Source organism: Xiphophorus hellerii, chromosome 9, assembly GCF_003331165.1.
Source record: "Xiphophorus hellerii strain 12219 chromosome 9, Xiphophorus_hellerii-4.1, whole genome shotgun sequence".
In the NCBI taxonomy this organism is placed as follows: Eukaryota; Metazoa; Chordata; class Actinopteri; order Cyprinodontiformes; family Poeciliidae; genus Xiphophorus; species Xiphophorus hellerii.
In genome coordinates this window covers 7,226,863-7,252,862 of record NC_045680.1, presented here as the reverse complement: position 1 = coordinate 7,252,862, position 26,000 = coordinate 7,226,863, and the positions used below count along the sequence as shown (strand labels likewise).

Genomic DNA, 26,000 nt, shown 5'->3' with positions numbered 1-26,000 from the left:
CAGTAAAGAGTATTTTGTGCTTTTTTGGGAAGGAGTCGGGTGTATTGTTTTACTTTTGAAATAAGCAGGTGAAAGCTGATCACATTGAATCCTGCAGTCAAGAGCCTGTCTAGCAAGGTGATGACTTCTAAGTGAATCTCATGTGCAACGACTTTATATGAACAATCCAATGTAGTTTCAAGGTGCCACTCAGGGAACTGGATTGCACCATGGTGGAAAAAAAATTGTGTTTTGAAGCAATTTTAAATAATAGCTCCATCTTTCTCATCTTGCATCAGCTTTTGAGGCACTGTGGTCAGAAAAGGCTACAATCATGGATGGAGTCTTGCTGCTTTTGGGGGCCTCTGTTGGACTGAGCTGGCTTCATATGTGGTTTATTGAAATTCAGCCTGGCCCTGGTGTATGCCAACTGCATTTATCATCCAAGTGCAGACTGAATGCTGCTTCTTGATGCGTAGATTAGCACTATTCAAATACAGCTGGTAACAAACATGGTTCTTTCAGCCTAGCAGAAGAAAGATCCACGACCTTTGAATTGGTTCTGGCAAGATGACCTAGCTTTTGATCAAAGACGTAAAAATAACATATTACATCTTTCCAAGAGTTCTCTCTTTGCAAATTTTCAATAGGTGGAATTTAAATAGAAATAGAATATAAATAGAAACCTTGTTGTAGAGCCACACACAAATTGAGCTCAGGATTGTTCATAACCCTGTCACATTTAGTTCAGAAATGATTTTTGTTGAACCATTAAGTTTAATTTTTGATATCTAAAAATTATTTAACAGTATAAAAGGAGCATCGGTCAAATATGAGTAGTTGTGGATATTTTACACTATAAAAAATGGCATGTCAAAATTTTATACCCTTCTCAATACCCTTCTTAATAATTAATATTACCATTGCGGTAATATTTTTGCTCCCTCTCTATCAGAATCAAGTCAGGATTTTGTCTAGACAACTCCAAAATATTAATATTTCCATCAAGTACAAGAAACTTGTTGGTATAAATCTGTTTGGACTTTATACATGAATACAAACAGAACACAGCTTGTATTTGACTTCAAAATGTAATTTCATGTGGAAAATTGAATGTCATTGAGCAATAATCATCACAATGACTGCATATGAGGCAAATGTCTAGGATGTAAACAATTCATGGCCATGTCATCACATCAGGAACATCATATCTCAATATAAAGACATCCTGTTAGCAATGTTCTGAGATTCTGTCTTGATTTAATCTATTTTTTTTAACAATAAGCAATTTCTTTTTCAATAAGCAAACCTCTGTAGTCTCAGTCTCAGAGTAAAAAGAATTACTAACTAGCACCTATCTCTTATTGCATCTTGCAAACAATACATTACGTTAATCAATACATTACTTTATTTAACAGCTGCAAGAATGTTTTTTATGGCTAGTGTTGAAACAAGGCCAGCCTTCAAAAGTGCTGACCATGATCATCAATATATGCTCTTTGATTGCCTTCAGAGGGGAGCTTTATTGTTTGTTGTATTTCATAATTGTCCATCTCATGCATTGGATAAAATATCTGAAAGAAACTTATTCTCTAATTCAGTACAACTATGGACAATCCTAACTGTAGAAAATAGATGGATGCCCCCAACAAGCCAAAATACAACCATTAGATGCTTTTGTAAACAAACCTTTAAAGAATACTTGTTAAGAAAAATTTTTATGAAGCTACTTTGTAGATCCAAAATGCTGATGCTTTACTACATGTCTTGCTTTTGAATGCTTTACAATTCTCCGCATTAGATTTAACCTTTTTCTGCCAAATAACTTCAAATCTAGCATTTATTCTCCTGTGAAATCTTGTCTTTTCATAAATTCTTATGGAACATTTGGCTCTTGAGCTTCATTAGCTTCTTGACACCATTAAAGTGGACATTCAAGGGCACTAGACTGAACAGAGTAGTAAATGTTTAACAAAATCTAACACTAAAACCTACAGTATTCCATGAGCTGGATACAGCCACGCATTCATAAGGAAAAACAATTCATGTAAATAAGCTGTTCTACATCATTAGTCAGATAAGGACTAGCAAAAAACAAAGATAATACAAAAACTGAGCAATGACCACCTAATTTATGCCTAATCATTGCAATCTAAGATAGATAAAGTCAAGAATACTAATATACAATTTACAATGTTCATAAATAATCTATGACAAAATATTTTTAATATTCATTTTTCAACCTTGTTTATTTTACTTTGTTAAAAAAAATTGAGCCACATAAAAAAGGTGATGTCATACTATAAAAAACACCAGTTATGACAAATACATTTGAAAAGTTGTGACTTGTTAACATATTTATATATTCACAGACACAATATTTTAACAAATGCATAACCATACACACACAACCTATTCAGAGGCACACTTCTCATGTCCAAAAAGCTCACACAACAGACAGCTCACAGCTGTCCGTGTGCTGCATTTGGGGTTCTATATTCCTCACACTTAGAATTTTACTCCAGAATCTTGATTCTTTTCTCTGCTTTTTGTATTTAGGGACTGTTTTGCATTGGACTAAGGAACTTTCTCAGAGGTTAATGATCTAAGAACACGAGTTTCATTTATCTCATAACTGAAACTCATGTTCTCTTTCTAGTGCCATATCTCATCTTCCCTTCACTTCTTCCTCATCATTTTGGAACCAGCATCAGTCAAACTTACTTCTGTAGTTTGCAGCCTAGTATTTTTTAGCTATATAGTAATTCTCTCTCAGGTCAAGTTTTTATGAGTCATACCAGTAAAATCATATTTGTATTTGTTATAGCTACATATAAACCTGCACAGCAATGATTTCTTTATTTTATTTGATTAGTCATGGTTCCAGTCAGTTGTACATGCTCAACTCTCGTTGACATAGCAGCATTCAAAAGGTAAGTGGACAGCTGTGTGTACAGCATTTTATATTGTTTCTGTGTGGATAAAAATATTTCCTCTTAGTGGTACTAATTTTGACACCGCTACGTGGATAGCGGATTAACCTACATTTAAAGAGTTGGTAAAGAGAGTCGGTTTGAGAAAAGTGATGAATAAAAGCCTCAGGAAGGTGATTTTAAGAGTTACACAAAGTCAAAAAAGTTGTTACTGAGGGCTAAAAACTAAAATTAACTATTTTTGGTATCAATGTGTTATACTAGAGTAATTCAAAATATACCTTTATTTTCAGAGGCATGTCAGCTGTTCATTTAAGCTTCTCCTTTTAAACATTTTTCTTTATTGAAAAATATATAATGGCAAAGTGTATCTTTTTTATCCGTGTGATCTTTTAATTTCTGTCTGTTACAGAACATGCAGAATTAGGAAATGCTGGCAGTCTTCTCAAGGTCTCAGATATGAGAAAAGTATGAATATAAGGACTACACACTGAGGCTGCTGTTTACATTTACTAAAACTAATCACACAAGATGAAGACACCTTGAAATGTCAACTTCAAGACCAAATCAAACATCATCTCCACAAAAAATGACCTTGTATAACTTTATAAAAGTGTCCTGAGTATAGTGCAAAAAACTATTTAACCTCTATGTTATACTCTAACCTTATTTTAGTAGAATCACTCAACTGTACATATCAATATGTGGGCATTTTGTTTTCTTTCCTTTGCTCTTTACATTTTAAGTATGTCATTCTGGTAGTCAAACACAAGAAAGGTAGAAAGCTTTACTGCAACACTGTTCTTTAGAAACAAAAACTTGAAAAACAGCCTGTAAGGAATACAGCTTTTATAGCTTATGAGTGCATTTCCTGAAACTTAAAAAAATAGCAGTTTTACTGTGAAAATTGCAGATTGTTGGAAATGTTTTCACTAAAGAAACAAATCTGTTTTGACTCTTTCCTCTCTAAACTCCACAGAAAAACACTCAATGTCACTCATGAAAAACATGCACACCCCCACATCGTCCAACAGCAAACATCCAAACAAAGCAGCAGAAAAAACTTTGCTATTTCCCAGAATATGACACCCCCCATGGGTGTGGGACTGCTGCCAATCAATTCCTCACCAATAACAATGCCTCCCCCCAAAGAAAACTACAAATAGAAAACAGCTCATTAAGGCCTTTTCATGTCGGTGTTTCTCTTTAACGAGCAGCCATTAGTGTTTGTGTCCATCCGCTGGGGCCAGCTAAAGAGAGGAGCAGTGTACGGATAAAAAGGGAGAGTTTAGCTGTGATCAGCACACTGTGTCACTGTGATGGACATTTATGAATGGTGTCCCAACTTCGACTCACACATACATAGATTTTTATACATTCTACTACAACCTCACGGACTGTATTGGGCACATATACGCAAATGCATAGAAGGTCCTGCATTTCGTGGAAAGTTTATATCATCGTTCACTATTTTCAGTGAGATACCGAGTGACTGAAACATAGGCAGATTTATTTGTCTCACGCATATCTGTGAAGAAGATCCCAACCTCCAGACGCATCTCTTACTGTCAAGCCCCCCTCTGAGAAAGCCAGTGCAGTGCCAGGTAAAAGAAGAGTTATAGAGGGGATGCCAAAGCTACAGGGGCTATGATCAGAGCATAGGAGTTGTACCTTTCGTTCTGTTCGTCATAGCACAGCTGTCTCAGATCCATCACTGAGCACAAGCTGCCTGAGGGCTCTTCTCAGTGCCCAACATAGCAAATCAGGGAATCAACACACTGAATAGCCCGCTGATGCAGTTGAAACTTGCATCAGAGCACTACTGTGAAGGCTATGCTCAGTTTAGTATCTAAGTAGGGGAAGCAAAGACAGTGCTTTGTTCTTTTTTATGTAATCTTCCCCTGATGTGTTCAAATGACTAAGAAAAGGAAAAGCGATTGAAAACAAACCCCATGGTTGAGTTGAGTATCTGAAAAGTGAAACTACTAACTTCTGAAAGAGGTTTTCCATGTACTTAAAAGTTATTGCTCTAAATCATATTTCTTAAAGTTATTCTCACTTTCATGAAACAAAAAAATCACATAAACATCACTCTAGGAATTGATATTTATGCATCAAAAAGCATCCATTGTCAGAAATATTTAAAGATTTTTTTATAACATTTTCAGTGTCAGAATAAGTTGTTTAAATTACACATCCAATGACATTCCAGTCACTCTTATACTTACATTCATATATGAAAATAATTTATTTTATTCAACAATTTACACTAACATTGATTTATGATTACTAACATTTATTGGACGAATGGACAGTCGGGCAGACAGATTGATTTCCCAGAAGCCTTTAGCGCACTTTGTACCATGTTTTTTGAGACTGTATAACTGGAAGTGACAAACTACACTTAGGATACTTTAATTAGGCTGAGTAAAGGGCTATTTCACAGCTTTTGTATAATCTGAATCATGTTGTACCAGCTCTATTGTGTGATCTTAAATACTGAGCAGATCACTTCAAAAACTATTTGTGTTCTGATGTTTTAGAATATAGAGGACTAATATTAGATATTGAGCTGAATAGACATATTCCAGATTTTTTCAAAGCTATCTTTGATGATATGAGCAACTAACTTCTATTTCTTTCAACAAATGGGAAAGAGTATTTTTCTCTCTTTTTGAGAAAAATACTCAATAAGGGGAGAATGTCATTCAAACAAATCCAATCTTTAATGATTCTTGGTTTCTCCTATTGTACTGCAGAAAATGTACTAGAAATTAGCTTTAATCATCATCTTCTGTAATCATCATCTGTTCTTGTATTAATTTAGTTTTGAAGTGTCTGATGATGCAGCGCTGCCTTATGTGCTGGTGCTCAGCTCCCAGATAGCCTTGTTTTCAACAATGCATCTTTATAAGTGAAGATATCTTTTTATTCTTAGAATTGTCCTCGATAATTAGGCTGACATTGCATTGTCTCACAGTTCTTTTTCTGTCCTTTCTGTGCTAAAAATGGCAAGCTACATTTTCACTTATTCTTTCCTCAAGAATATTTGACTGCCACTGAGAGTAAAAGCGAAAAGCAAAGCTAAAAGAGCTTGACTTGTCTTCACAGGTGTTCTGACTATTCAAATCATGCACTGTCTCCAACAGAGAGCTGATTATCATCAGAGTGTTTTGTTCCAATGCTCATTTCTTCACTGTTTCACACATATGGTGTGTAATAAATTTGCCACGATTAGGTCTGGATCATTGCTCTTGATAAGAAAAACTGGGATTTAAAGTTTAATTCAGATAGAAGGGGATAACAGAGAGAAAATTGTGGGAAGTTATACAAGCATCATGCAAAAACAAACAAAAGAAAGTCACTATGCTAAACATTTTCCAGCTAATTCAGGAGTACTAAATATCCATTCATACATTCATCTATCTTTCTCTTCCTATGCAAGAAAGGGTCGCAGTTGGGATCCTCCAGACTGACCAGTGGTATTTCTTGGTTTTCTAAGGTTTCCCCAAACCAGGAATAATATATTTTCCCTCCAGCGCAGCCTGGGTATTACATGGGCTGTCCTCCGTGAGGGATCCCGATCAGATGCACAAACAACCTCATCTGGCTGCTTCTGATGTGAAGGAGTAGCTGCTCCACTCTGGGATTCCACCAGATGAACTAACTCCCCATCTTATCTCCAAACATGAGCCCTTCCATCCAAAGGAAAAAAAATTTTTCAGCTGCTTCTATTGAAAATCTCATTCTTTCAGTCACGATCCATATCTCATAAACTATTCCAGAAAATAAATGAAATAATCCTTAAAAAACTGGATACTACTGTATGTATAATGTTCTTTAAATAAAAAATAAATACTCTAAATGAATGCATGTACTTTGTTGTACAGTAGTAGCTCAAAATAGTACATACCACAATAACCAACTTTGGAAAACAGTTGACTGAAGTGGACAAAAAAGTATTTCACAGAGCTCTCCAAAGAGATCAGGGCATATGAAGACAAGTCAATCATGCTTCACTTAATAGGAAAAATAAATTGGGATGTGGAGGACATTTCAAGCAAGCAGTTCGCACCTACTTATAAAGATTATCTATTTCCAGCATTAAGCTTCTTTTGACATTTTTATTGTTTTACAGTAGTCATCTTTCATTCAACCAATATGCATATTTGAAACCAGCATATTTAGAAAAAAAAACAAAACGCAAAGAGCTTTTCTTACTCAGATTAAGAGAAAATCTTAACAAACAGTCTGGAAAGCATATCTTGAAAGGTGCCTTCAATATAGCATCTATCAAGATTTTAAACTAATAATGCTGATGATTCTCTCTCAACTAAACAGAGTTTAGGAGAGAAATGAGAAAATAGTTGAGAGGGTGGAAAAGAAGATGGAATCTCTGTCTGAATCTTTTAGTCATCAGCCCACCACAGAGACAAACTGCAGTAAGAAAGGATGCAAGATCATCACTGAGGAAAACAAAGTGTGTAATGATCCAGGGAAGAGTCATTGGTTGGGAATGCTTTACAGAATTGCCACCAGGAGTTTATCAAAACAACTTCAAACAAACATCAGATCATTAATTTGTGATCATCATATAAAACCTACTGAGGGTTCTGTCGACAAGGCAACTGAGTCGTTCTCACTCATTTTTGAAGTTTTCATGCCTTTGATATTTTTACAGAACCCATGTCAAACACCCTAAATCTGTTTTTTTTTTTTTTAAAGAAGCACACTCTGAACCATTCCAGATATCTTTAAATGCAATCCACAAATGGCTATTGGATAATTTTTTTTAGTAATTCAAAACACCTACATCATAAACTGCATACATTTTATTGAATACTATTTTCACATCAATACTATTATGAAAAACTACACCATAATAATTTATTATTAATAATAACAACAACAACAATAACAATAATAATAATAATAATAGTGTCACAGTAATAGAGTAAGAACATATTGCATAAGCTTTTTAGAGTTTGAACATACCATTTTATTTTTGTTGTATTTCTAATTCTTTTAGATTTAATTTCTTAACATAAATATCTCCATAAAGTCATTCAATTCCTGATAGTATTAGGTAGGTAGATGGACATTAGGGGGTTGGTGATTATCTCAAGTTGCCACTGGACAAGAGGCGGCAGGCACCCTGAAAAGCTAACCAGCCTTCAATGAAGAGACAAACAATCATTGAGACACACACACACACACACACCCACCCATGCACCCAGAGCAATTTAGATTCTTCAATTAACCTAGTAGACATGTTTGTGGACTATGTAAGTAAATTTGATTTCCCAGAGTAAACCCTTGCATGCATAGAGAAAAAAAAGACATGCAAGCTCCATACTGAAAGGCCAGAGCAGAAATTCCAACAATGGTTTTCCAGGCAGAAATTAGCAAAGTTTAGCAACGGGGCTAACGTCTGCTAACCCCATGTTGCTATCCTAATAGACTACTAAAATATATAAATGTACATATGCATAAATGTCATGTTCAATATCAACATTTATTTTACAGAATGTTATACAATATCACTCAAATGCATGACTTTAATCCAGCAATCATGTGAAGTCAGTCAAAAATAATTGGATATTAAAATTTTTGACAGTATAATTGCTGTGAAAATGTATTTCTCCCCTCAGAGATTTCTTCTGTTTGTGCTTTGTTTTTTTCAATTAATCAAACAAATTTTAACATTAGGCATGGGTGGAAATAAACAAAACAAAACAAAAAATTTTTAATGAAATTTTTTATTCATCTGGGAAAAAAATATGCAAACAAACATGCACTTTTGTAAAGAACTTCTGAAGAAGTTGCTCATCCACTATTTTACACACATAGAATGTCTGTCTATCTCCACAATGACATTGCATAGACTGCCATTCATTTTTCATTCATTTCTACAGCCTAACCCTGATCCATTCCCTAAACCTGACCATCACCATTACATGCCTAACCTAAACTCGATTCATACCTTAGTCCTAAACCTAACCTCTATCCCAAACAGCACTTCTTCTTTTTCTCCTTATGGAGCCCATTAGGAGCAGTCGGTCCTTACAATGTAATATGTGTTAGGAAAATGGTCCTTACACTGTATCAGAAACAAGGTCTCACACACACACTTCCCACTCCCCACTTCTGTAACAATATGCATTAAACTCTATATAGTCAAAACTTCTGTCCTGCAATTATGCACTGATTAGAATGTCAGCGACAATGTTTGGGTTCAGTGCTTTTCCCAAAGGCTCTTTAACTTGTGGATAATATTGCTGGCATTTGAGTTGAAGGACAACCACAATGTAGTTTACCACTGTGCCTGGTAAGCCACAGCTCTCAATAGCATAATTGCTGAAATGGCTAACAAAGTTTTCAAAAGATAAGAATTAGGGTCAGCTGATCTACATTGCATAACCATAGGTGAATGATAGAATGTAAATAATCTGGTAAATCAAGAGCTTAGTTTTTGGATCAGCTCTTTTATTGCCTTAAAAAAATATAGCAGCACCTGCATTACTGTAGTCGAGATCTCAATCCGTCTATTCATCTCTTGCTCCATATAACCTTCATTCATGAACATCATTCACAGTGTGATTTTAAAAATCATACAGGGATTTGAACACAACACACTGTGTAAGCATGATACGATCAAATCTTGACAGTGACAATTGAGAGGAGGATGGAACGAAGGAAAGGAGGTAGCTGTGGAAGAACTCAATTTGTATGACACTCAGGCTTCTATCACAGCAGCAGCTGAACTGCAGGGTTGTAACAAAAAATATCTGACACTGCTTTATATTTGCTGTAAGTTGTCAAGAGAACTAAATCAAGATTCAAGGTAATATGCAAATGTTTTCATATGGTTATTTTAGATGAAATATTTTGTCAAGAATAAGTGATGAGTGCTACATATGAACCTGGCTTATCAGTCCAATGATGGACCCTAAGAAAAAAATCATACTGCATGTTTGGTTCTCTGTCAGTGCCATTTAGTGCTGTACCCTAAATCCCTTCCGTTATTCATTTTATTTCCCAATATCTTTTTGTTCAGGAGGAAGAAAGCTTCTTTGTAGGTTAGACAGAATTAGAATTTGCAGAGGATGTTCACTTATAATTCTAACTCAATAGTATATCTCAGTCTGCTCGACTAGGTGTCCTGTCACAAAGCTTATGTAATGTAAATTTCACCATCTGCAACTGCACAATAGGGTCTACCAGGAGTTTATGCAGACTTTCATGTGCAGCTATGATTTTTGTGACCGTAACGACCGCAATGTGTGTACCCTGACAGCAATAAAAGAAAACAGACATTTAAATCCTAGTTACAAGCTCACTGCAGAAAATGGAAAACTCAAGGTCAGGCTTTGGGTAGCAGAAAAAACAGTGAGGTTTGCTTCTAAGTAAAACAGTGTAAGAAGAATTGTCCTTCTTTGTCACATGACATGATTTACCTCTCAGTAACACCAAAATCTACCCTAATATCCTATTGACATGTCACTTTTTGTCTGGTTATTTACATTTCTTTCTCTTTGTAGCAAATTATTGACAACAGCATAATACTAGCCCTGTGAGGCTGTAGTGAAAAATGGATTGCTGTAATGCAACTGAGTTAAAGATACTTATACGTGTTGAAGAGTGTGGATTTACAGACGCAAAATATGTGGAGACATTCAAAGAAATCAATTTACATTTTTGCATCTAAATTTCATGGTACAGCTGCCCATTGAGACCTACATATCTATACACTTCAAAGTGGTTACTCATACGTTACACCTAATGTGGAACTGCTGCTACTTCCTCCATTCCCTCAAGTTTTAACAGTTTAATCTTGTTAATTCTGTGTGAATTCATGTGTATTTTCTTTCTAGCGAAGATCTTCAAAGCAAAGAATGCAGTGAGAGTAAATCCTTGTCAAGATAATAAAAATGTCTGTTCATTCTTTGTTTCCCTCTCAAATGCCATTTTAGCATTTGAAACAATTTTTTAAAATATTTCGTATTTGGTAATGTCATATTTATGACAGTGTCATGTCAGTCGTATAAACACCCCGTCAAATAAAATATTACTTGGTATTTTTTCCAGTTCACCTTAACCAAGCTTTTTTATAAGGTTGTACAAAAGCACACAGATGAATTTCTACATAGGATTTTCTTTTTATTTGAGCTTCTGACAAGATTGTTGAGGAAGTTCAAGCAAAGATCATTGTTGTGACATTCTGTTATGCTACAAAGTGGGGAAAAAAAAGTTAAATGTCACATAAGTAGGAGTTTTATTTAAAAATGTGGTATTGATTTGTTGGTAACGCAAATATCATCACTACCGTAGAACAATTGGTGGTTCAAAGCTGCAAGATTATCTCTGTTTACAGAGAGGAAAGCTGCTAAGCCTACCCCCTTTTGTTCTGGAATTGGTCATGATACTGTTGACAAGAGATTGATCACTGTGCACAAAACATAGAATGCCTAGAATGTAATTGTTTTCATAATGGGAGATGTACACTATCAATACACACAGTTAACATCGCAAACAAACACATGCAAACACAAAGATAGCAATTCGCACATGAGTCAACAGTAACAGTAAATCCCTCTTTTCAAGACTTCATGTTTGTTTCTGTCAGCAACAGGCAAGACATGTTAAGTCTTCAAAAATTATAATTACACCCTCAAGCTCTGACCAGTTTATTTTAAGCACATAACAAAAAAAAAAACATATTCTCTGTAAGAAGCTTCTGTGTTCTTGAATAATAGATGTTTAAAACACTTTTACTGCCAAATTCTGCAGGAGTAATTCATGAGAGAGGCAAATTGACAAGTCAACAAACAAGCCATTCTGCTTTAAATTGATATTTGGAGTAATGCAACACTATGCTTATATCTGCATAGCAACAATTTGTGCTTGAAATAAAATGTACTCTTATTCCAAGCATTTTGCAAAATGTAAATGTTCTTTTTTTTTGCATTCCTTTTTGTTTTGGTAGCTAAGCAGGTGCAGTAAAACTGGTATTTACAACCTTTCCTGTATACGGTCTCAACGGAAATACAATCAAAACACAGAGCAAAGACAAGTAATGTGCTACAGTTAGAGATTCTGTGGTTCTTTCCCACTGCACTTGCTGTCAACACTGAATTTAAGTTAATAATGACATGAGAACTGAATAAATGTTTCTTATTCAGCCAATTACTTCTCGAAAGGCACATTTAACATCTTGGCAATTAAAGTTAAAACATTCATGACAAACTTTGGTTCAATGTGTTTATATTATATCTATCCCATTTTACATGTTGCAATGGATTTATTTTTCATGCATTATTTTAATACAGCAGCCAAGAATGATAAAAATAGTAAAGGAAAAATTAGAAAAAACACAAGACATACTACTATCATTTTGACTGGAAAGAAACTGAAATAAATGCAAACACATGGTTACTGTTGTCTAAATATTACATGGATGGATAGATTAAGTTCAGAAAACAGAAACAAATTTACAAAATTATTTCATGCAAAATATTAAAACCTCTTCTTTTCTGCAATTTGTCAAAATATGTTGAAAAGAGACTGATGGTCTCAACGGGGGCCATAAGCTATGAAGCAAGTTCAACATATTCCGGTTGTCTGCTTAACTCATCCTTACATTAAAGATCGAAATAAAGTAAAGAAGGTTTCTGATACTTAAAATCCTAAATCTAAAACTGAAATTACCTAAACAACAAAACAAATAAACAAAAAACTCTAATATGCTCATAATATTTGTACTCAGATGGATGATAATGTTTTGATATGCTAACTTTATTTGGCATTCTTCCCCACATTACTCTGTAATTTCAAATCATCGGTGCTAATTCTTCACATATGAAACAGAACGTTGGTTGAATAAATTCCAATCTGCTGGACATCGCATTGCAAATGTTTTCCATGTTTGGTAACACTTCACTCATCATCTTTACCAACTTAAGAGTTTTCTTTTTTTGTCTTAGATTATTTTTTGTTTAAGTATTTACCATGTGTTTATCTGTTTGCTTGTGTTCCTTATCCTGTAGCACAGCTGTTATCAGATTCTTTTTTTCAATCTGGCAGCACTGCAGGGCTGAGCTGAGTTCTAAATGTGAAGAGCATGGACCTCAATTATCCCCTCTAATTCTAACAGAATGTAAATAAGAGAAAGCATAGTGAATGGGAAGAAGTAAAAGAAAAATTATAGAATTGAATGACGTAGGTAACATAGGTATCTCTTCATGGTATCCTGCAGTCTCTGTTTATAAATTAATTTACTACGAATCTCTCTTTCATAAGGACTACTTTCATGGACCTCTGGTCCTGATAACTCCCTCATCACCCACTTGTCAGAAACCATGAGCCCTGCACAGAATGAATTCCCTGTCACTGTCATTGCTGCTGGCAATCCAAAGGAACAATCTTCTCTGGCTTTGTCCTAAACCTCCAAACATGAAACTAGGGAAAGTCACTGTCCACTGGATCTCTTCTCTCGGTAAACAAGCTGCTCTTGGAATAATGTATATCTGAAAGAATATAAAATAACATCTATTCTGTCTTTGGAAACAGCATGCAAGATTGTTGTACTGAAGGTCAATCATTTGTTCTGCAAACCCATGTCTGCAGCGTGAAAAATAAGTGGTGTAAAGCTGTGTTCTGAATTTAAAAAAGCACAAATAACATATTTAAGCTTACATTTGCAAGATTTTTCATAGCTTTTCCAACAATGAATACTTCACTATACGGTCAATACCTTTACACAAATCCAAAGAAAGACACATTCAAATTAATTTCTTTCCATCAGATTTGGTTTGTTTTTAATCCCTCATATGCCTTGGGATATTTTATCTTGTGAGAAAAAACCATGTAATTCAGTCAACAAAATAGTTAAACAACGAAGGTCAAACTGAACAACTATTAATGAGTCACTTGGAAGAATTTCAAAAATACTGTGAAAGTTGAAATTCATAACAGAAGGGCTGAAGTGGAAGATCAATTAGCATCTGCTCATTTATTTACATGTTCCCTTTTCTAACCAACTTACATTTTACTGAAAAAATACTGCGGTGAAGTTAATCAATCATGGATTGCTATCTACTAGATCAAGACGATCAGACATGCACACTTCTTACTGTCAGTACGGAATCTGTAATTACCTTAAAATACACATTTTCAGTCTATGGTAGGAAGCTGATCTATCTACAGACAGTGGCATTTTTGCTGCTGCCAATTTCAGACTTAGGTAATAAATAATTGCCTCATAACAACCAGTCAGTTCAAAGTGTTTTATTGAACCTCTTGTCACCTAGAACTCCACCAAATCTGTTGCAACAGACTGAAAGCACAAGAAACGTTTCATCCGCTTTAGTTATAGTAACACTAGAGAGCCTCTCCATTGAATCTGGGAGACGTTTAAAAGGCTCATAGCCAATCGCATTTTGACACAGTTTTCTGTTCCAAATTAAGCTATACCTATTATTACATATTATTACATATTGTGGAACAGTTAAGAAAATTAAAGTTTGTGCAGCATTATTAAAACAAAAAAAAAAGGTTTTTAATCAAAAGTTAAACAATTCAATACGACCGTAGAAAGTTTCTTGACTTTTAACTGTGGAGGAAGAACAAGTTCCAAAGAGTCAGTCAGATGAGTTACAGAAATACTGAAGTAAATGCTGAAATAAATACTCAGGTTTAAAAACAAGTTTTAAACCATTCATGTTGCAGCTTAAATCCATCATCCAAAAGTAAGAGTATGGTTCAATTGTAACTGTGACTGTGAAGAGGCTCATGTTATCTCTGGTAAAGCTGTAAAGCTTAACATCTCATGAGAAAGATTTGAGAACTCACAATACACAAATCTGTCCTTTGCAGAAATGTGGCCAGAACATAATTTTTGTGAGCTCCTAGTCCATCACAAGCCATGTAAAAGGATGAAAGAAAAAAGACATATGAAAGGCGGTCTAGTCGGTCAAAAAATATTTTTCTCCTAAATGCAAAACCCTACCTGTGGCAAAACACTGACAATGGACATCACTCAGAGCACCCCATCTGCACTTAGAGAAATACTGGTGGCAGTACCATGCTAGGGGAATGCCTTTTCTTAGTAAGTACAGAGAAGCTGGATGATTGTGAAAGTCTGTAAATGGCTGAAAGAGACCAGAGAGAGATTAGAACTCTCTCCTGCTTCCAGGACATTGACTCTAAATAATCAATCAGAGTCACAGTTTAATTATTTAGAAGGAAAACTGAGTTACATTAACCTGGTAAAAACTAACCCCTTGCCCTATGCTATTTTCTTCGTACAGTGTCTGGTATCTTGGCTATTGAGAAATGACTGCCTCCTGGAGGTGTGGATTGTGTTTAGGTTTTCAATTTTAGCCAAACGCTAATGTTTGCCTGTGCTTACTGGGAATTGCCTGCACTGGAAATAACCATCTTGCACTGGGATGAGAAATGAACTGAGCCGAATGAACCGAATGCGGTTGTTAATGTGAATTCAATGGTTTGAAGCGTGGCCAACAAGGACTGAATAGCTTCATTCATTTTGTCAAGAAAATCCGAGCTCATCCCACTTCCCCATGCTGGAGATTTAAGTTTAACAGTAATAATAAATAAAGTTATCTTTAAAATGAATCACTCAAGTGACATCTAGGCCCAACAGTAGACTTAGGTGTCAATAAAATAAATCTGGTTGTGTGTGTTGTTTTTGTGTCCAGCAAACTTTGCTTTAATTCTACTTTTTTCTATCTAATCATAAGAAATCATAGTCAGACAGAGAGAGTCATGAAACAGGAAAAGCAGGTTTCCTGGAAAAAGAGGAAGTAAGTTTCCAGCCTGCAGATTTATAAAAATAGCTGAGACTATTACTTATTTTAAAACATGAAAGTTTTAAAGAATGAAATCTAAAACATTTTGAGTAATTTGATAAGATTCAAAGTAAAATACTTATATTAATATTGGTTTACTTGTAATAATATTTACACGTACATTTGTGGGAACACTTACAAATTTTGTCAAGAAAATCCGAGCTCATCCCACTTCCCCATGCTGGAGATTTAAGTTTAACAGTAATAATAAATAAAGTTATCTTTAAAATGAATCACTCAAGTGACATCTAGGCCCAACAGTAGACTTAGGTGTCAATAAAATAAATCTGGTTGTGTGTGTTGTTTTTGTGTCCAGCAAACTTTGCTTTAATTCTACTTTTTTCTATCTAATCATAAGAAATCATAGTCAGACAGAGAGAGTCATGAAACAGGAAAAGCAGGTTTCCTGGAAAAAGAGGAAGTAAGTTTCCAGCCTGCAGATTTATAAAAATAGCTGAGACTATTACTTATTTTAAAACATGAAAGTTTTAAAGAATGAAATCTAAAACATTTTGAGTAATTTGATAAGATTCAAAGTAAAATACTTATATTAATATTGGTTTACTTGTAATAATATTTACACGTACATTTGTGGGAACACTTACAAGAAAAACAAGTAACTGTAACTTTGGCATCAAATAATTAGAATCATGGATTATTCTTGGTTTCTTTTCAGAAAAACATCTGTAATAACTCACATTAGGATTATAATAAGTATAATTAATAAGTTATGGTTATAAAATCATAAATGAATGATAAATCAGAGAAGCTGAAGAAAATAAATGTGATATAAGTTATGGTTATAAAATTATAAATGAATGCTAAATCAGAGAAGCTAAAGAAAATAAATGTGATATAAATGTGATTTTGACATTGAACTTGAAATGGTGTAAAAAGGTGTAACTGCAATTAAACATCACTGATATGTTGGAGGTAGATGGTAGGTGAAAGGTGAACGGAAGGGAAAAAGGGGAACTAACAGGAGAGCAGAGATGATCACCGCCTTATTTAGGTAAAAGGTTGTGCAGGCAATGGACATAGGAGGTTGAGCAACTCTGAGACATTAGCACAGACTTCAGGACATAATGTCTGAAGGACAGTGATGGATGTGAGGTCATCTGTCTAAGCAGACAGCCAATGAAAACGCACCAAAAGGGTGGATAAACCCTATATAAGGTGGGTGCAAAAGAGGAACCTTTTGTTGGATCCTCCGGGCAGCTTCGAGCCAAGAGATGGACAAAGAACTCTGCAGCTGAAGAAGAGCCGGGGCCACAGAGCCGAAGACTGTCCTTCTCATGGAGACCAACCCGTCAGGCCCACAACCTGTGGCTTTGAATCGCACTTCTCTCATCAGCTGGGTTCAGACCCCAAAGACAAAGATGAAGACAAAGACAAAGGCAAAGACAAAGAAGAAGAACTGGTGCCTTTTTTCCTGCCAGCACCAAGTCCTGTGTAACCTCACCATCCATGCAGAGAGGAGGCTCATCAGACCTACAGAGATTCCTGCCTTCGCCGATCAACATCTTCCTCCTGCTGCAACACCTTCTTCATCATCAGGCCAGGTCTGGGGTTCGAAACGCCAAACTCCGTCCGTCTCTCTCAAAGGTTCCCTTTTTTTAGTTCTCAGTATCAGCAGTAGGGAAAGATAGACTAGATGATTGATTTTACTTATTTGATTATTTCTGCTACTGAATTAAGCTGTACTGACCCTTGCAAAAATGCCTTACTAATAAAATATTTAGCATAAAGAAAATCTAAAAGATGTTGTGGACATTCAGTTAATGAGTCACCTTAAAGTTCTTTGATGGTTGTAAAATAGCTCTGATGTTTGATTCTGGAGAGGAAAAAGTTTAAAATGTTTTTAGGTTGCTGGTAGCCCAAATTTAAAACGTCATCCTTGGGACTCGCCCGAGTCACTAAAACCTACCTGGTTCAATAACAAATGCAAGTTGTAAAATAGAGAACGAGCGACCGTTAACAGGTGTGCTCTGTGAAACTAGTTGGCTGTAGGCTGCTCAGTCTGGCTAATTCACAGGGGGAAGAAGGGTGGGACACCTGGATGTAGGCCGTCAGAAAACCAGGCGAATCGTTTCTCGAAACCAGCTTAAACAGAGTTTACTTCAGTTCTGGACAGGGTAAATCCCGGCAGATTTAGGAAACTCAATTAACCCGTTAGAAGGAGAGCTGGTAGCACATCTCCCCTCTCAGAAGAGGAAGCAGAGAGTGAGACAGAGAGTGAGACAGTAGAGACAGAAAGGGGGGGGGGGGGGGGGGGGGTGTTGCGCAACAACAATTTCCTCCATATTCATCGCTCAATGCTAAAACTGCAGGTAGACTCCAATTCTAAAACAGCATAGAAATCAACATCATTGTTCACAACCTCCCATTCTGTCCACTGATTGGCCTGGAAGAAAATCTACTAGAGACAATCCAACACAAGGGGAGAAAGCCCAGACTGTGCTGTAAGTGAGAATTTCTTTCCAGTTGAATCCTATAGGAAAGCAATAGCTAGGCCAAACTTAGATTGACTGTCAAAGTCCAAACTTAAATTCAGCTGAGAAGGTAAAAAATATTGTTTGCAGATGATTGCCATCTGATCAGATTGAGCTTCAGCTATTTTACAAAAATAATGGGTAAACTCTTCTATCTGTTACTCTTCTAGCTGGGAAAACCATGTCCCAAAACACTATGGCAGTCATATTTGTAGTGACAAGTGGTTCCAAAAAACACTGATTCGGACAGGTTGAAAACAAATGCATGCCACACCATTCAGGTTCTTAGTTAAAAAAAAGAATCTGAAGGGTTCTATTTTTACTGATAAAATGAAAACCATGAGTTGTTCTCTTTCCACATCACAATTATATGCTACTTTGTCTTACAAGCATAAAATGTCAATAAAATATGTTGAAATTTGTGGCTGTAACGTGGCAAAATGTGAGTCAAAAAGTCTAGGATTAATTTTTAAAAATATCAAAATGCCTTTGACTGCAATAAGACATAATAATTAATTGATAAAAAACTTTGTTATGCATTTATTTGATTACATTTAATAAATTCTATAAATAAATATCCATTATCCACACAAAATAACCTCAGTTTGTTTTTTAGAGAGCCACATATTTTTATGCCTTTGGATGCATTTGAATTTAATGTAAACTGCCATAGGTGGTGGAGCAACACTTTTTATCTTGGTTGTTGCAGTATTTTTTTTATTATTACTGCTAGTCTCCGTGGTAGCAGTCAAAACAAATCTCTGATGTATAGCCGCCCCAACAGCAGAATGTCTTGTGATGCATTGACTCCCAAGCATTCATAAAGTTAATATAGGAATGGTATAGAAACTCTCAGCATGTCTCATAGATCACAACAAAATTAAACATGTAAATGCACCTAATCTCATTGTGATCCATTACATATTTATGTTAATTACACATAATTTAAAAGTAAGATTTTATTCTCCAGTCTTAAATATGAATTTGTGTGGATCTATACTCTAAATGGTTTATCGAGCTGCATTGCTGTGCATTATGGTATTGCGTTCCTTAATCGCTTTTCTCTAGTATTCTTCTTCCCTCTCTGTTCTCTTCATTGCTTTTTCATTGCAGCTCTATGCCCATTTATTCCATCCCATTTCATAATCTGTTTTAAATGTGCTTTTTCATCTAAAGCATTCACAATTCCATGGGAAAGTAATAAACAGGAGATTGATAAAGTACAATAGGCAACACAAAATGACAGGTGTTGTGAAATCATGCCTCAGCAGCCCAACCTCTCCACAAACATGCCCGTATATAATTGAAACACTAATCAGACCATAATTACAAGAGACATCTCCTTGCATCAAATGAAGTCAATGTAATCGCCAGTGGGCTGACAAGGGAAAAGAGAGGAGAAAACAAAGGAGATGAGGCGTGATTTAAAAATTATGGTCCATGAAGAAGAAGAAGGGATGTGCTGACATTTTGACTAATATGCTACTTTGTCCTCATATGGCTCTACTGCACCCAAGAAATTATGGGGTAGGAACTTCTCACAAGCGGAGATGGTTTCACAACACCACCAGCTCCTAAATCATTAAATGAAAAAAGCTTTTCTTCATTTTACACCCAGTTCTCTGTTTTGTTGGCACTGGGTTCAAGAAAATATCTCTAATTCAGCCTCGAGACGAGAAGTCATCTCTTCTCTTGGTATGAATAATATGGACAATCTAAATTTGTATTAACTGCTTCAGCCGTGTGTTTTTAAATGTAGCCATGTACGTCTGCTTGACAAGGACACAAGGAACTGGTTGGCGGCATTCAATGGGAAATAAAAGCGACAAAGCAGTTTGAAGGTTTGTAACCCACAGTTCAGAAAAAAAGAATGAATGAATAGCTTTTTTTAAACCCCATTATGTCTGACATACAGGTGGATTTTACTGCAATCACAGCAGAAGCAATACCGTTAAGTGCGTCTATGCTTGTTTTTCACTGCTTTTGAACTCAATGAATCCATCTATGTGTGCCATTATTGCACTTAAGAGCTTAAAAAGAATAATAATTTTTTATAAAACTTCTTTCACTCAGAGGATTTGCTATAGAATCACATCTTTTCAGGTGCTTTACATTGCTACGCTGCAACCCAGAGCTGTACATTTCTAAGCTATTAAATCTCCCCTTAATACCTTGCAGCAAATGACAATTTGCTAGTGGAAAAAGATGTCACCATTTCTCTTCTGATTACAACTCGAAAAAGATTCAGAACTTGTTAAAAAAAATAGCAGAAAGATAATTCCCTGGGTTATTCCGTTGAAGGGACAGACCAGCAGGTGGGGATAAAGCCCCCCTATTTGTACTCTAACTCCTCTGGATCTCTCCTTAATCCTCAACTACCTCTCACCTGCCCTCTGATGGAAAAGGCCAACTGAGCTCTGGAGAATATTTATGAGCAGGGGAAAAGGAATTGGTTTGAAATCATTTGCCAAAGGGGGAGAAAAGATAGAAAATGTGAGAAAGACATACAAATAATGCAGAAGATAGATTAGGTGCTAATATATTTTCTAGAATTAACTTCCTGTTGATCTGGGTTTATTAGGGTCTACTTCTTACTCTGCATGTGTAATTTGGTTTCTCTTCTTACAGGTAAAATGTGTAGAAATGGTCGAGATTGCTCTTCTCAAAAGCTGAATATGAAATCAGGTTTATTTTCAGAATTTCAAATGTATAGTGGTGATAGTATAAAATGCATTAACTACGCTTATCATATATACAACAAGTGCAACACTGCTGAAAAACCAAACATCTACTGCCCTTTTGCACCCAGTTAAGTGCTTGCACACTTTACACTGCTTGGTGCCATTCCGCATCGGTCACATTGGGCGAGGAACAGGGTACATTCAAGACAAGTCGTCAGTCCATCTCAATACTACATAGAGGCACACGGCACAAACAACCAAACACACACACATGCACAACCCAGGGTAATTTAGCATAACTAATTAGCCTAACATGCAAGTTTTTGGACTGTGGGAAGAGAAAACCCACACTTTACATTGCTCCCAGTAGGGATTCAGAACTCTGGGCCTTCTTGCTGCAAGACAGCAGTGTTAGCAACTGCTTCACTATGAAAGCCCAAGAAAAAGAAAAAGAAAAAAAAAACATTAAAATACTTTGATGGCATAAATTTTCTTTCCGAAACTGCAAGTCTATTCTTCCCCCTCATACAATACAAAAAAAACTCTCTTTTAATTTGTCAACGTCTTTGAATGCCTTCTGATGGAGCCTGGTGTTAAAAGTGCAAGATATTTAAAGCCGTAAAAGGTTTGCCTTTTCAAAGCAGTGGGAAGCAAATGACTATGTGGGAACACTATCTTTTTACTTCAACAATATAATATTTAACCTTTTCACTTTAACTTGAAATGCAGTTTGCGGTAATTAGTCAGAGTTTTCTCTAATCTTTAACAAAAGACTCCAAAGGCCAGAGTAAACCTAAGGGACAAGACAACTGCAGACTTATGAGGCTTACATTTCCATTTATTTTTGTCCTTAGGAAAGCTTTCATCTTGGCTTTTCACATAAAAGTAATGAGAAAATACATCTGGTTTTCTGTTATGTAAATCAGATAATCTTGTGCATCCATTTAACTAATGTATGCTAATATCTGTCAGCTTTTCATGTCCTAGCTGAGGTGCAAAATGCAAAAGTAAGGAGGGGGCAACAAGGTATGAAGCCATTCTACAAAACAGAAAGGGGACCCCAGCAGAGATGGAAGAGGGGAGGAAATGATGGATGTAGAGAAGCAAACAGAGCTACATTCTCTTTCTTTGCCTGGCATTGTTGCCCCTGTCAGCTGCTAAATGCCAGTGTCAGTCAAGTCTCTGTTCAGCTGGCAACAGTCCTCCTACTGAACAGTGGCGACACCCTCATCGTGGATCATCAAAACACTTACCTTGCACATACAGCCACGAGTCCAGACACTCAAGTATGCCGAGCCAGTCATGCTCAATCAACTTGCACAGCATCCGCTGATGAAAATTGTCGGTGGGTAAACAGCACACTAGAACTTTAGCATATTAAGAAAACCATCATTTGGTTTGAGCTAATTCAAAATGACAAGCTTTTTTCTTTTCTCAATCTTTACGTAGCGATTTTTTAACTAAATGTCTTTATATACAAACATGCATCCTTCAGAGCAACAGACACACAGTAACAAACAAGATTCTGTCCTTTCAGATACAGTATGCAATGTGTGTAGGTCACACTGACTGACACAGATGTTTGCTGAACCACCAGCCTAAAAGGATTTAATCAGTCTGGGTTTCAGAGATGATGTTTGAACGCCTCAGATGTCTTTCTCTCCTAAGAAGAAAAAAAACCTATGGGGACAAACACATCAAGTGTGTTAACTGTCTTATTATATTTGAACGCCCAAAAGTAAATTTACAGTAGAGATGCACAGATCAGACATTTTACTGGTCAAAACCAATTTTCAGGTTTTCTTTTAAATCTGATGTTCAGATTTTAATTATTCCTAAGAACTAAAACACAGAAGAGACAAAAGTGTAGTGTTTCTTTTCCCTATTTACAAATAAATGCTTTTAATTACAACAGTGCAGGGGAGATACCATCCTCATCCCTAACCATGACCTATTTTTTTGAAACTTTTATTTACAGAGGATTGTGCTTTTAATTTATGTGTTTATACACCGAAAATGTCAATGTTCTTAGTTGTTCTTTTGTTAGTAAATACGAAAATAAAATTTGATCTCAGCTACCTGATCTGTCAATCAAGAAAATAAAATACCTGTTCTGATATTAGGCCCACTGATTGGAGTATTTCCATTTTATAGTTTATGCAGCTTGTTTTATATTCTGCTGTCCTGAACATTTCCTTTTTTACTTTGGACAAGGTTTGAGATGGTCAAATATGAATTCTTGAAGTTAACTTAAACAATTTACAATTTACAATCCTTTATTGTTTTTTTTAATTGTTTTGTATCATTTACACAAAATAAATAGTTAACTCACCATAATTTACATTTGATGAGTTTACACGTGAATAAGCCTTGTTGCATCCTAAACCGTGCTCTGGTCTAAACAGAAAATGTCACAATACATTGAATACAGCATTCAAACAATAACCCACTGGGTCTTCGCACACAATCACCACACACATTTCTAAAGCCACTTGGTCTACCCACTGTCACACATCAACAGGCTCAGTCAGATATCTGTAACATCCCACTGCTTTGTTCTAACCCTCCTGTGGTATCTCTAGTTTAAGTTCCCACTGATATGCACCATTTAGAGTTTGTATCATACTCCAACCATATGCCTCTGCTGCCTACTAAAAAGGAGGCGAGCAGCCGCACGGAGACGAGCTTAGATCTATGCAGAAGGCACGCAGAGCTTTCATTTGTATGCAAAACTCCACTGAGTAATCTTCTCAGTCCCTCATCCCTCTGTTTGCCACCTACTAAATCTGCATCTTTTGTGGTGAAAAGAAAAGCATAGTGTCATCTCTTGCCTATGCTTTGTTGAACAGCCTCCTTTTCCCTCAAGGGAAGGCTACAAAAGAAGCCAAAGTAACTACAGAACCTCTTTAATGCTTGTTCCTTTTTGGATGCAGGACAAGATTTCACAAAATATTTTTAAGGAGTTTAGATCTCCAAACTCTTACCTGTATATTTTGTACTTGGTGGTGAATCCCTGCTGGTAGCGCTCTGTGAAATCAACAAACTCCTGCGAATTGTGAAAAGGACCCTTCTCTGACAGGAGCCAGCCCAGGGGTCCATTTGAGCCACTGAAGCCAGCGCCGGTAGAGTCCGCGGCACTGGCCCCTACTGACAACCAGCTTAGGAGCAGGCTTAATGTCAACCACTTCCATAGAAACATGAGGGCCGTCAGTCTAGTGGAGGTCCACGGGCCACTCATGGTGTTTGCCCCGGCCCCGGTGACTCTTCATTCTCCTTGCGCTCCTAATGAGTCCTGTTGGAAGACAGACAGAAAGGAAGAGCGAGATCACACCGAGGAAAAAAAACAAAAAACAAAACAAAACAAACAGTACTTTTTAAATTTCGCTTTGAATATATAAGTGACAAAAATAAATGAATAACCACTTTTGAATGCGATTATACAATCCATACTGTTAAGATAGATTATTGTTTCGCTTAAGACTAAAAATATTCTCGTCTGTAATCACTTTTCGTACTTCAGTTGTTGTGTCCTTACCTTATTCGGTAAGTCTTTTGGTCCGTGACTGCTCGGAATAAATCTCCGCAAAATCCCCTCATAGGATCGTGAAGTTCGGTTCTGCTGGGCGCAAACACCGGGGGGCATTGGAGAAAGGTTGCGCGCAAATATAGAAATAAAAAAATAATTAAAAAAAAGACTGCGCAAGTTGAACTAAACAGAAGCTGAAACCTGATCTCCTCCTCCCTTAAAAATACGCTATGTTTCCAGCTGAAAATCTCCCAAAACGCTCAGAAGGAAGGCTTATGTGAGTCCTCTCCAAGTGAGTCGCTGATGTGGTGTCTTAAGAGACTCGGCTCTTCCAGGTGTGCTAATTATTTTAACGCATCTTCCTAATGAACAAATGAGCAAAGTCCACCGAAGCACGGTAAGCAGCCGTCCTCTAACTCATGCAGTTTTTGATTGGAGACAGTTGCGCTCGGGGCGCACGCAGAGCGCACGGAGATCCGCCGATAATTCCGACGGTGACCGAGCTCCCCTGCGCGCGGGATGTGTGAATGGCATTCAGGGCGCGCTCTCCCTCCCTCCTGTACCCACACCGCTGCAATTTAATTTATTCCAGCAACGAGAATACTCCCGGTTGGCTGGGACGTAACTGGAGGAAGTGAGAGTAGGAGGCGCTCAGAAGTGAGGGTGGCAGGCAGGATGCGGGGATGGACAGTTAATGGTAAACTGGGTGCTTAGTTTTAGAAAACCGATGGAGGGCACCTGCAGTCTGCATTAACAAAAACTAAATGCAGGAAGGAAATATGGGGATAAATGTCTTGTCTGTGTGGAATGCAAATAAAATGATTAGAGCAAATTAAAAGACGTTATTGCTATAAATTAAGTTCTGGATAAAAGCTGCCTTTCTTGAGAAATAGGTTATTACAAAGAAAGAATTTATAGTGACATTGCTTTAGAAACCATACAAAGAAGTGTATATTAAGTAGTGGTTGTTAAAATTGATGTTATTTCATATAAAAATAGCTAAATTTAAGTTAGTTGGATAAAGCCGTTAAGAAAGCTGGCACTCTTCATCTTCACGAGGACGATTATAAGGGAGAATGACCGTAGTACATTAACCCCACCCCCGCACGCGCACCCCCACACACACTCCGGAGTTGTCCTCGTTATCTTCCATGCCCTGGTCGTCCCTCCTCTCTATATGCTCCAGAATAATCATCACTTTCACCATCAGCAAACTTAATTAGATCTGCTCTATTCGAGCGCCTATGTGCGTCGGACACCGAGCGTGGATCAGAGAGGCAGAGAGCAGGCGAACCGAGGGAAGGATATGTGCTGCCTTTCAGCTTCTCCGCAGACGTTCAAAGGGAGGTTTTATACAGGGATTGGATTAGAGAAATGAACAGCATTGAGTCTCCAGATTCGCCAGCTTCTAAACTCAAAGAGAGGCTGAAATCCCGTGGCGCAGCGACTTGCAAAATCTGAAGTGAAAGAATGAGTTGATTTGTCACGGTTTCATCATCACGTCCTGGGATTGGGTGCCT

The 26,000-nt window shown here is 36.6% G+C and overlaps 1 protein-coding gene across 2 annotated transcripts in view; it reads right to left on the bottom strand.

Moving 5' to 3' along the window:
• brinp3a.1 (bone morphogenetic protein/retinoic acid inducible neural-specific 3a, tandem duplicate 1) overlaps nucleotides 1-25,094 on the bottom strand; it is a 75,822-nt gene extending 50,728 nt beyond the window's left edge. Inside the window, exons 1-2 of one of the 2 annotated variants that reach the window (XM_032573037.1) lie at nucleotides 24,490-25,094; nucleotides 23,939-24,246 (exon numbers count right to left, since the gene is read on the bottom strand). In XM_032573037.1, the coding sequence (XP_032428928.1) occupies nucleotides 23,939-24,192 (254 nt within the window). In that variant the 5' untranslated portion in view covers nucleotides 24,193-24,246; nucleotides 24,490-25,094. Of the gene's footprint in view, nucleotides 1-23,938; nucleotides 24,247-24,489 lie in introns of those variants that run through there. The other variant, XM_032573038.1, reaches the window with a different exon arrangement.
• Nucleotides 25,095-26,000: the final 906 nt, after the last annotated feature.